General features: G+C 48.4%; 1 protein-coding gene across 3 annotated transcripts; it reads left to right on the top strand.

The window, feature by feature from the left end:
* The first annotated feature begins 1284 nt into the window (after positions 1–1284).
* On the top strand, positions 1285–9715 carry ZPR1 (ZPR1 zinc finger). Of its 3 annotated transcripts, none has more exons than XM_038380840.2 (14): positions 1285–1447; positions 1593–1754; positions 2988–3078; positions 3739–3809; positions 4025–4111; positions 4212–4334; positions 4621–4674; positions 4961–5027; positions 5496–5566; positions 6055–6144; positions 6402–6512; positions 7461–7547; positions 8763–8828; positions 9338–9715. In XM_038380840.2, the coding sequence occupies exons 1-14, from the start codon at positions 1325–1327 to the stop codon at positions 9470–9472; spliced, it is 1338 nt and encodes a 445-aa protein (XP_038236768.1). In that variant the 5' UTR covers positions 1285–1324; the 3' UTR covers positions 9473–9715. The 3 variants fall into 3 exon arrangements, with proteins under 3 accessions (XP_038236768.1, XP_043356745.1, XP_043356746.1); XM_043500811.1 differs by having other exon boundaries at positions 1437–1447; positions 1634–1754; XM_043500810.1 differs by lacking the exon at positions 2988–3078 and having other exon boundaries at positions 1290–1447; positions 1634–1754.
* Positions 9716–10645: the final 930 nt, after the last annotated feature.

Genomic DNA, 10645 nt, shown 5'->3' with positions numbered 1-10645 from the left:
TGTGCTAGATATCTGGGCTTCAAAACCCAGCTCAGCATCAGGGCAATTGGTATAACACAAGAACATAAGAATGGCCATACTGGTCCATCTAGCCCAGTGTCCTGTATTCTGACAGTGGCCAGGGCCAGATGCTTCAGATGGAATGAACAGAACAGGGCAATTTGCTGAGTGAGCTATCTCCAGTTGTCCAGACCCAGCTTCTGGCATCAAAGGCTTATGGACACCTGGAACATGGGGTTATGTCCCTGAGCATTTTGGCTAATGGCCATTGATGGACCTATTCTTCATGAATTTATCTCATTCTTTTTTGAATCCAATTATACATTTGGTCTTCATAACGTCTCCTGGCAATGAGTTCCGTAGGTTTACTGTGAGTTGTGTGAAACAATTCCTCATGTTTTAAACCTACTGCCTATTAATTTCATTGGGTGAGTCCTGGTTCCAGTGTTATGAGAAAATAACACTTCCTTATTCATGTTCTCCACACCACTCATGATTTTATAGACCTCTATCATATCGCCCCTTATTTGTCTCATTTCTAAGATGAACAGACCTAGTCTTTTTAATCTCTCCTTATATGGAAGCTGTTCCATACACCTAAGCATTTTTGTTGGCCATTGCTGTACTTTTTCTGATTCAAATATAACTTTTTTGAGATGGGGGCTGCATGCAGTATTCAAAGTGTGGATATACTAGGAATTTATATAGTGGTAGTGTGATATTTTCTGTCTTACTAGCTATCCCTTTCCGAGTGGTTGCTAGCATTCTGTTCGCTTTTTTGACTACTGGTGCACATTGAGCGGATGTTTTCAGAGGACTATCCAGAGTGACTCCAAGATCTCTTTCTTGAGTGGTACCTGCTAATTTAGGCCCCCATCAATTTTCTAGGTAGGGTTGGGATCGTGTTTCCCAGTGTGCATTGCTTTGCCTTTAGCAACATTGGTTTTCCTCCGCCACTGTGTTGCCCTGTGGTCCGGGTTTGCGAGACCCCTTTGCAGTCAGCTTTGGACTTAACTCTCTTGAGCGATTTTGCATCATCTGCCAACTTTGCCGCCTCCCTGTTCACCCCTTTCCCCAGATCATTTCTGTGCGTCGGTGGGTGACACGTGCGCGCTCCCCCAGCCTCCTGCCACCCCCCCCCCGTGCCAGCCTGAGGCCTTCGCCCGACCCTGAAGCCTGTGTGGGAGTAGCCCTGCGTCACGTGACCTCGCGGAGGCGTTCCTCCCGCCCCACGAGGCCCGCTGCCCCCATTTCAAAGGAGGGGGCGTGGCCCGCCAAGGAAGTTCCGGGTCAGAGGGCGGCGAGGGGGCGGAAGCGGAGCAGCATGTCGGCGATCGGGGCGCTGGAGCCCGTGCGGGGCGGCCCCTTGTTCCGGCCCCTCAGCGCCGAGGACGAGGAGCAGCAGCCGGACGAGATCGAGTCCCTCTGCATGAGCTGCTACCGCAGCGTGAGGGCGGGGAGGGGCCGCCCCGCGTGGGGGGCGGGGGCGGGGGCGGGGGCCGGGGGGGGGTACAGGAGTCCCGTGGGGGGGCGGGGCGTGTGGGGGGCACCCGCCCCGCCGGGTCCATGTTCCCTTGGCTTTGCTCTTCCAGGGGGTGACGCGGCTGCTGCTCACCAAGATCCCCTTCTTCAGAGAGATCATCGTCAGCTCCTTTGCCTGCGGCAGCTGTGCTTGGTCCAACAGCGAGATCCAGTCGGCGGGGCGGATCCAGGAGCAGGGGGTGCGCTACACCCTCGCCGTTACTGCACGGCAGGTGAGCCAGCCCCCCTCCCCCCCCCCGCCTCGGCCCCTCTGGGAGGGTGGAGGGGGCGGGTCCAGAGCCGGTGGTGTGTAGAGCCCCAGCACTACACCGCCGGTGCTGGGCGGCAGTTCTGAGGTCGCTGAGTTGTCGCCTGCCGCTTACTGGCCTTGTCTGGATCAGTCAAAGCCTAATGGTTGAAAACCAGCAAAGCTGTCAAAAGCCTCCGCTTGGGGGATACCAATGGCCTGACTTTAAGCGTCCAGCACTTGTGATGTAATAGGAAGCCCCTGAGTATATTGTTGATAGCGGAGACTGAATCTGGGGCCTCATGCTATGAAAGCCTGAACACCGACTGCCTGAGCTAGTAGACCCACTTCTCCTAGTCAAGGCTGTAGCAGGTTCATCAACCTATGTATTGCCCAGCCACTGAGGGGGGAAGGAGTGCCCCACTGAATAAGCACAGGTTACGCTTCCACTGCCTGTTGAAATTTAGTGGCTGATCCTGGGCTGTCTGCATCTCTGAAGACCACGTTTGGTGCCTGTGCATCCTAACTGAAACTATAGTGCGGGTTGAAAGGGATGGAATGTAGGTAAGCAAGTTCTAACCAGGACCCTAGGACTGTCAATACTTGTGGATAAAGCACAGCTGTCCTCAGAGTATAATATGGCAGAAATGCTGCTTCTCTGACTACTGTAAAGTAACTAACATTTAATGAGGCACTATCAGCTGCTCGTAAATGGGATGCTGACTCTCTGGGGAGTACTTTGGTGTAAGATGTCCGCACAGCATGCTAAAACAAGCTGTTTTGTGGAGACGTTGTGAGTACTTGAGGAAGGGAGAGCCAGTGGATCAGTGTTTGCCCTGATGCGTGGCATCTATCGTCAGAAAAGATGGTGGTTTTTGTCAGGTTCATTGATGCTTTGATGTATCTGCACTTACAAGGTGGGCAGAGGAGATTGGGGGGGGGGTGGTTAAGGTGGCCACCACTGAAGTGTAACTTCCAGTTTATGAACTTAAGTATATGGGCAGATAACTGGTGGGAGAGGCAGCTCAGGGAAACAGTGAGTGGAAACATTGGTTTCACTGGCTCTTTGTGCGAATGATCTTCTAGTGGGGGGGATGCTACCACTATGTTCTCAATGTGCTTCTCAGGGTTGAATTCATTCTTATTTGCTTAGCATGTGTAGGGTTCCTGGCCTGTTGTAACTTTGTTTTTAATCTTTCCTATACGATGTTCTGTCCAGGATATGAATAGGGAAGTAGTGAAGACAGATTGTGCCACGGCTAGAATCCCAGAGCTAGACTTTGAAATTCCTGCTTTTTCTCAGAAAGGAGGTAGGTATGTAATCTGAGCTCGCGTGTGGCTTGGGGTGGCTGGTAGCAACTTAGCAGAGGTGTTGGTATAGCAACAACTTTTGGCTACTGGAATAGACTGCTACCCTGTATCTGAGTATGACCTACCCTAGACCAGGGTTTGGATCTTGGGGCATAAACTGATTCACACCAGTACAGCTTTACTGAGATGATTGACTGGATGATGGATGGAGGTGGATAGAGTTAGGCTCTGTGGTATTACTGTCTTGTACTCTGGACCCCAATTTATCCTGCTGCTAGTCAGTGTCTAGCATGGAAAGCTAGCTCCCCCTGATCCTGCAGTGTCCTGGAGATGGTGCCTCAGCCTAGCCCTGAGGCGCCTCTTCCTTCATGAATGCTTCTCATGTAGGCTGCAGCAGCTTCTTCTGTTGGAGGTCTGGGCTTCTGTCCACTGACATGTGCATGGTGAATCTGCAGCTGGATAGTGCTGTCTGAGTAGGGAAGAGACTAGAAATACCAGGCCAAAAAGCAGGAGCTCTTAAGAGTTCTTGTTTTCCCATCTGTGGGAATGAATAGTTTTAGGAAGGACTGGTGGGCTAGGGATGATAAATTTAGAAGATTAACAACATTGCTCTAGTGTACTTAATACTGTAATTAAGTGTGCTTTCTCCCTCTATCAAGCTCTTACCACAATCGAGGGAATAATTGACAGAGCTGTCGCTGGCCTGGAGCAGGATCAGCCAGTCCGCAGGGTAAGGTGCTTTAAGAAGGTAATCTCAAAACAGATGTCCGCTTACGGATTACACTTATCTACAAATTCTGTAACTATCACAGTTGCACATCCCCTACTAGATGACAAGCTGAGAACGCTTCTTGGCTTGGCATTGTGTGCCTGTGACAGGCCTATCTGAAGGTCTAGGCTGGTACCAAAGATCCGATCTGATCTTGAGTATCTCTCCTTTCACAGGCAGCAGACAAATGTGTGGCAGGAAAAATAGATGAGTTTATTGTCAAACTCAAGCAGCTGAAGGAAGTGGATTCTTCTTTCACCTTTGTAAGTATTAGCAGGAGGGTGGGGAAGTGCATCTGCCCCACTCTTTGGGGGCAAAACAAGGAGGATTCCTGAAGACTTTCCTTATACTTCCCTCTGTCAGATCATAGACGACCCTTCAGGTAATAGCTTTGTGGAGAATCCTCGTGCGCCGCAGAAAGATGACGCTCTTGTGGTTACTCATTACAGTAGGACTGCCCAGCAGGATGCTATGCTTGGCCTGGAGGTATTATGTCTGGGTGGGGAAGGTGTCTTAAAGTCAGAAGTGAGGGGAGGCCTGGCAGGTGTATGTTAGTTCTTCCCTTATTCCTGCCCTCTGTGGCCTATATTCAGGTGCTCTCTGTGTCCTCCTTTATATGCCAGAGGGGATGCTGCTGAGTAGCAGAGGCATTCTTCTCTTCCACCCTGTCCCAAAGAGTCTGTTCAGAGATCCATGAATGGGAAGATGTATGAGGTATAATTATCTGAGCCTCTGAGTTGACATACTGATATTGGCCTCTATGCTGTTTCAGGCAGAGGAGACTGATGAGAACTCAGCTGACTCTGTGGAGGATCTGAGGAATGAAGTGAGTAATGTTCCTGGTTGGCCACCTGGAGCTCTCTAACTGGATTGCAGCTGTGTTCTGATTGCTCTGAGGAACATATGCGCACACATAGGGATACCGATACCTAAACTGCCCCATTTGCTGGACTAATTTTTTCCAAGCTACAGTGATCCGGATCATAAGTATTGAGATGGAAGCTAAATTCATGTATTGCTCCTGGTTACAGTAGTCTTTGGTATCTGTCTTTAGACAAGTAAGTGCCCATAGTGCAACAGATCAGACCCTTCAGTTTGTTCTTGTATTGCAGGTGTTGCAGTTCAACACAAACTGTCCGGAATGTAATGCCCCAGCCAATACTAACATGAAGCTAGTGCGTATCCTTCTGATGGGATGGTGTGACAGTACAAGCTGGCTTTTTCCTGCTGAGTAGAGCGGGGGGTGATCAGTATTGTGCACAGGCCTGGTGCTTTATGGCTCTGTATTCTGCCAGAGAGAGGCTTAAATGTCTGACCCAGGATAGCAAAGCCTGTGACTCTGGAGACCTATCTAAGAGCTACTTATGGCTTGGAAACAAGCTCATGTTTGAATCCCAATGGATGATCTCATTAAATAGGAACAAAAGGCTGGAAACCTATTGGTGCCTGTGAACATGACTCTCTGAATTGGTGCTCAGCACCTGCGTTGGCATTGACATGCAAATCTCCTTCAACTGCTCTTTTGAACAAAGTTGCCTCCTGTCGTGACAGGGCTGGGAAGTAGCTTAGTCCTGTGTAAGGAAGACAGAAGTTCTTTGTCTTGGAGGTTTCTTATTTCAGGCAAACTTCCCTAACAGTCTGTCCCAGAAATTCCACACTTCAAGGAAGTGGTCATCATGGCTACAAACTGCGAGGCCTGTGGGCACAGGACGAATGAGGTGAGCTGCAAACCTGACCATGGCTTCTTCAGAACATGCCAGCCTTCTCCTGTGCTCTCCAAAGGGATGGACTTTTCTGTCTGTCCCCTACCTGCACCCCACTCCTGATCATAATCTGACTTCCTGGATTACATATCGGACAGAGGAGACTGGGGGAGATGGGGGTTTGTTAAATGTCTTTTGTAGCAACTCGGGTGGGTAAGACCACAGCAGCTGAGTGGCTAGCATTGGAACAAATACCTGCAGCTGTAACATGTTAATTCACTAAGTAGCTGACTTGGATGACTAACTCTTCTATCCCCCAAAATCTGTCCTAAACCTAAGGTTGAGGTACTGACCCTAAATGACTCTAGATCTGGCTGGCCCAATGCAGAGTCTTAGATGCAAGACATACACATCAACTTTTAAAGCACACTGTAGTGGCAAGAGGATTAAAGTATTCTGAATGCTTTGTCACTTGTAAACTAACTCTAACAGATTGTTTCTAGGTTAAATCTGGAGGAGCAATAGAACCACTGGGTACCAGGATCACCCTTCATGTTACAGACCCTTCAGACATGACAAGAGATATACTAAAGGTAATCTCTTCCTTCAGATATCTGAAGGAAATCTCTAAATATGTGTGTGGCTACTTCTTGGAACCTCTTCTCTCAATTTGGCCCTACTGATGAAGGAAGTGGGGTCTAGTTGGGGCTTCTGGGATTTATTCCCAGCTCACCATAGACTTTCTGTGGTCTTGGCTCTGCACCTCTGAATCCCTCAGACGGAAGCTGCTCTCTAGCACATCACCATTTTGGATGACCTGGAAATAAGCATACCATGTGTCTCTCTGCAGTCAGAGACATGTAGCGTGGAGATTCCAGAGCTGGAGTTCGAGCTTGGCATGGGAGCGCTGGGGGGGAAATTCACCACTCTGGAGGGCCTGCTGAAAGATATCCGAGATCTGGTGAGTGGTGTATATTAAGCTCCTGTTTAGCTGAGGTTTGTACCTGTAGCTGCATTTGGGATGCATAGGACACTCCCCTGCCAATGAACTGACTCTAAATGCTGAGAACCTGTAGCTTCCTGTAGACTTGGGTATGTAGTGCAAGTGCGCAGCACCACTGAACAGTCATTCATGTTATGCTGCAGACTTCACTCGCCCTGCCTGGAGAGGGGGAGCACGTCAGCCAGTCACAGTGGCTTTCATGCTCTTCTGGGGAGAGGTGGGTTGTCCTTCCAGAATTCCTCTTCCTCCCTCCCCTTCTCCATGTTTCACAGCAACTGTTCTTGTAGACCCTGCTCCCCTGAGCTAGTCAGTGCATCTATCAGAGGGTTACTTGGGAGCAGCATCAATCACTCCCTTCTTAGACTCTGGATGTGCTGCCATCCCAGCCTCTCTCCATCTGAACAACTGAGGGCAGCTCTAATATGTGGCATAGCTTAATGCCTGCTCTGTTCTGGTGCACTGATGCCCACAGGAAGGCGGGCTGTAGAAGTGGGATTCTGAGGTCATAGTAGATGGAACGGACAGTGTCCCTCTGCCTTTAGAACCTGATCTAGGAGCTAAAGAGATCTCAGCACATTGGTTCCAGCTCACTCTGTACAGGGCCTCTTCACTGTAGATGTTGATTCTTAAGACACTCCGCTGAGCTGAAGACTTCCCCTTGACTGATGTAAAGATAGGAACAAGCTTTTTGTGTCTAAAGGAAACGAGGTTTCAAAAGCCTCTTATGGGTTGCCTAGAGCAGCATGCTATCATAGCAGGCTGCCAACTCCTATTAACTAGTGACTTCCCAGGGCTCCCCAAATGCCCTGGGCCAGGCTGGGCGTGGCTCACATGCAGGTACCACGAAGTATTCTGCAATAGTAACTCAGTGTGGCAGAATGTGAAGGAGCCTGTTTTCTGTTGCAGATTATGAAAAACCCCTTCACTCTGGGGGACAGCTCTACTCCAAGCAGAGTGGAGAAGCTCCAAGAGTTTGGCAGGAAGGTGTATCAGGTTAGTAGTTTTGGTGTCCTATTCACACTGAACCTGGCAAATGACTGACCTGGTCAGATGTGTTCTTTGGCAGCATTGCTGCAAGTCTGAAGTGTGTAACTTTGTGGAATCTCTGCAGGCATGTAAGTTTTCCCTCCTTATGCTGCCATCCTGTTCAGTTCCCACCTTCCACCAATGTCCTGTGTAGCCACGCTATAAGCCTTCTGCAGGGAGGGGGCTTGTGACTCCTTCAGGACCACTGATGTTGCACCGTATATCGTTAGGCAGGGAGCATCCCCAACACAACATGCTTACACCCAATGAAGGCCGTAACCCTGAAGCTTGCCCTGACCTCAGACCATCACACAAACTAGACTAAAGATGTTTAATATCCCTCCTCTGGCCAACTAAGTGTTGGGCAGAGCTTTCCTGTCACTGAAATGAGACAAACTTGCCATGCTGCAACACATTCCAGGCCAAAAGGGACAAGCTGTCCATGTACTTAGAGCTAATGCTCTGTGGCACCTCTGTGCCATAGGATCGCCAAATCTAGTACATATAACTATATACATCATGGACATAGATCACATCACTGGCTGTACTAGTATTCTAGTAATCAGTGTTCAGAAGAGTAATGTAATAGGGCTTTGGCTCTGTCTGCCAGCATGCAATGATTCAGCTGATGGGGGGTCAAGATGAAGCATTGCATGCTGGGAGATCAAGGCACAGCCATATTAGCCATACTATCCAGTGTGGACAGCTGTGAGAAGCTGCACTTCTATTTGCAGATTGTCATTGGCTTGTGGTGTGTTTCCTGAACATCCTGGATAACGGAGCTGGGACACAAACTCTTCACTTGTTGCACCAGCCTACTCAAACCTTCAAATGTTGCAGCTGTTCACAATATGAACAGGGACTAGATAGCATGACATCAGTGCTTTGCTGCTTCCTATGCCTGGAACTCTGTCCAGCTCTAAGCCTCCTCACCTGAAGCATGTCCTGTCTCGAGTGAATGCTGTTATACACAGGAAATGTTCTAGCTGTCTGTAGAGCACTGCACATTCTTAGAATGGTGTATAAGGTGTCTGTAGCTCCGGAGGTAGCATTCTTTGCAAGGTTGCGTGTGATGATGACAACCTGCAAGATGCAGCAGGGACTTGGATTTTAGGTTTGATTGATCACTGCTCAAATGGAGCATGTGGGGTCCTGGCTGTTAATCTGTCTCCATTTCCTCAGATTATGGAGGGTCACATGGAGGCTCACTTCATTCTGGATGATCCTGCAGGGAACAGCTACCTTCAGGTAGAGTATTGAGCACTTATGATGAGACTTTGCTTTAGGGTCTTCTGAATGTAGTAATCCACAGATGCACTCCCCACCCAATGCTATTCAAAACAACCAAGGAACCACTTTGGGGGTGACCTGAGATGGGAAGAGAATTGGTTTTTCACCTCCATGTACCTTAACTTCTGTCAGCTCCATTCTAGGAGGTGATCCAGGTGGTGGTGGTAGGAAAAAATCAGATGCCTGGTTGTTCAGGGGGCTGAGAATTAAGAGCCCAGGGTCTGTTTCTGTCTGCTATTGACTTGTTGGAGCTTGGGCAAGTCACTTGATCTCTCTGCCTCACAACTCACTTCTAAAGGGGCTGACCCTTGCCTTCCTAAAAAGGAGGGTAAGGCTCAACTATTATCTGTAAAATGCTCTGTGATCCTTTGGCTGAAACTTGCTGGAGAAGAGCAGTGCATGTAAGTGTGCTAGGCTCTGACCATACCAAAGCACAACTAACCGTTCTTTCTTTCTTTGAACCAAAGAATGTCTATGCTCCAGAGGAAGATCCAGAGCTAAAAGTGGAGCACTACGAGCGCACGTTTGCACAGAATGAGGAGCTGGGCCTCAATGACATGAGAACTGAGGGCTATGAAACTGAGCTGACCTCTGAGCGGTAGCAGCACATGGAGGGACAGAAAAGCCAAACTCTTCTCACTAAGTTATTACTATTGTAATAGGGCTAAGGACCTGGCCTATCTTGCACTGGAAGCAAGCTTTTTGTTGGGCAGCTGGAGGGTACACGTGCTTAATTTACCTTTTGGAAGTTGGCAGGTGGGCAGACCTTAAAGTCAAAAGTTGAGTCTGTTAATTACCTTATTTTGGAGGTTTATACTTGCATAAAGAAAAATGTAAAAAACCTGTTTGCTTGGGTTTCAGTTGTGTTCTTTGTCTTCCTGTGCATGCACTCACTGGGATCAGTAGACCCCCTCCTCCAGCAGCAGTTGGTGCTAGATCCTTGAGTAGCAGTTGGCTCTGTAGCTAGTGTCTCCAGAGGGATGGTACGCTTCTGTTTTTAAATGAAAACTACCCTCACCTTCTCTATACTCTGTTCCAATGTAAAGTATTAATGAACAAAGTGTTGCTTTTGCATAGTTCCATGTCTCGTTTTGTTTTTTTGTGCATGTCCTCAAGTTCACAGCTGAGAAAACTCCAGGGACAGAGAAGCTTGGGTTTGAAGCTTGTGAGCAAAAGCTAACAAAACAATTAGGGGTGGATCAACACAATCTCTGATTATGGCTAATACTTAAGCAAGTGAGGGGTTTGGCAGTGTAGACACAGTTCAATGTCCTCTGAGCTTTGCTCAAAATAAAAAAGGAATAATGGGACAATAGCTGGGTTTGTCTAACTTTCAGCCTGAGAAAGTGGGGCAGCTGTAGTGCACTATGCTCCACTTGCAGCAGTAAGGGGGAGGCTGCCTTCTTATAATTAAGGCTGTGATTTTTTTCATAGAGGTTGTGCAAGTCACAGAATGTGATTTCAGACTTTGGTAGCTGCAAGATTCCCCTGAAAAAAGAAAAGGAGGACTTGTGGCACCGTAGAGGCTAATAAATTTATTTGAGCATAAGCTTTTATGAGCTACAGCTCACTTCATCGGATGCATTAGTTGTAGATGGCAGCGAGCAGGGGCCCTCCACGGCTCCCTACCGCTAAGCTCCCTATTTTGTCCTAAACTTATTTTTTTTTTTTTTAAGCAAAAGTCAGCCAGGTCCTGACCTCCTGTGAATTTTTCTGTGACTCTTCCTAAAAATACCCACAACACACTCTTAACCTTCCTTATACTGCAGCTGGGC

The sequence above is a fragment of the Dermochelys coriacea genome, chromosome 22 (assembly GCF_009764565.3).
Source record: "Dermochelys coriacea isolate rDerCor1 chromosome 22, rDerCor1.pri.v4, whole genome shotgun sequence".
Classification (NCBI taxonomy): domain Eukaryota; kingdom Metazoa; phylum Chordata; order Testudines; family Dermochelyidae; genus Dermochelys; species Dermochelys coriacea.
The sequence above is the reverse complement of the archived record's forward strand: the minus strand, read 5'-3'. Positions and strand labels throughout refer to the sequence as shown.

Bases quoted from the DNA above. Each gene is read 5' to 3' on its own strand.
- ZPR1 (XM_038380840.2), top strand. From the start codon at position 1,325: ATGTCGGCGATCGGGGCGCTGGAGCCCGTGCGGGGCGGCCCCTTGTTC. The intron at 3,810-4,024 runs GTAAGGTGCTTT...CTCCTTTCACAG, and splicing joins AGGATCAGCCAGTCCGCAGG to GCAGCAGACAAATGTGTGGC. The intron at 4,112-4,211 runs GTAAGTATTAGC...TCCCTCTGTCAG, and splicing joins TGGATTCTTCTTTCACCTTT to ATCATAGACGACCCTTCAGG.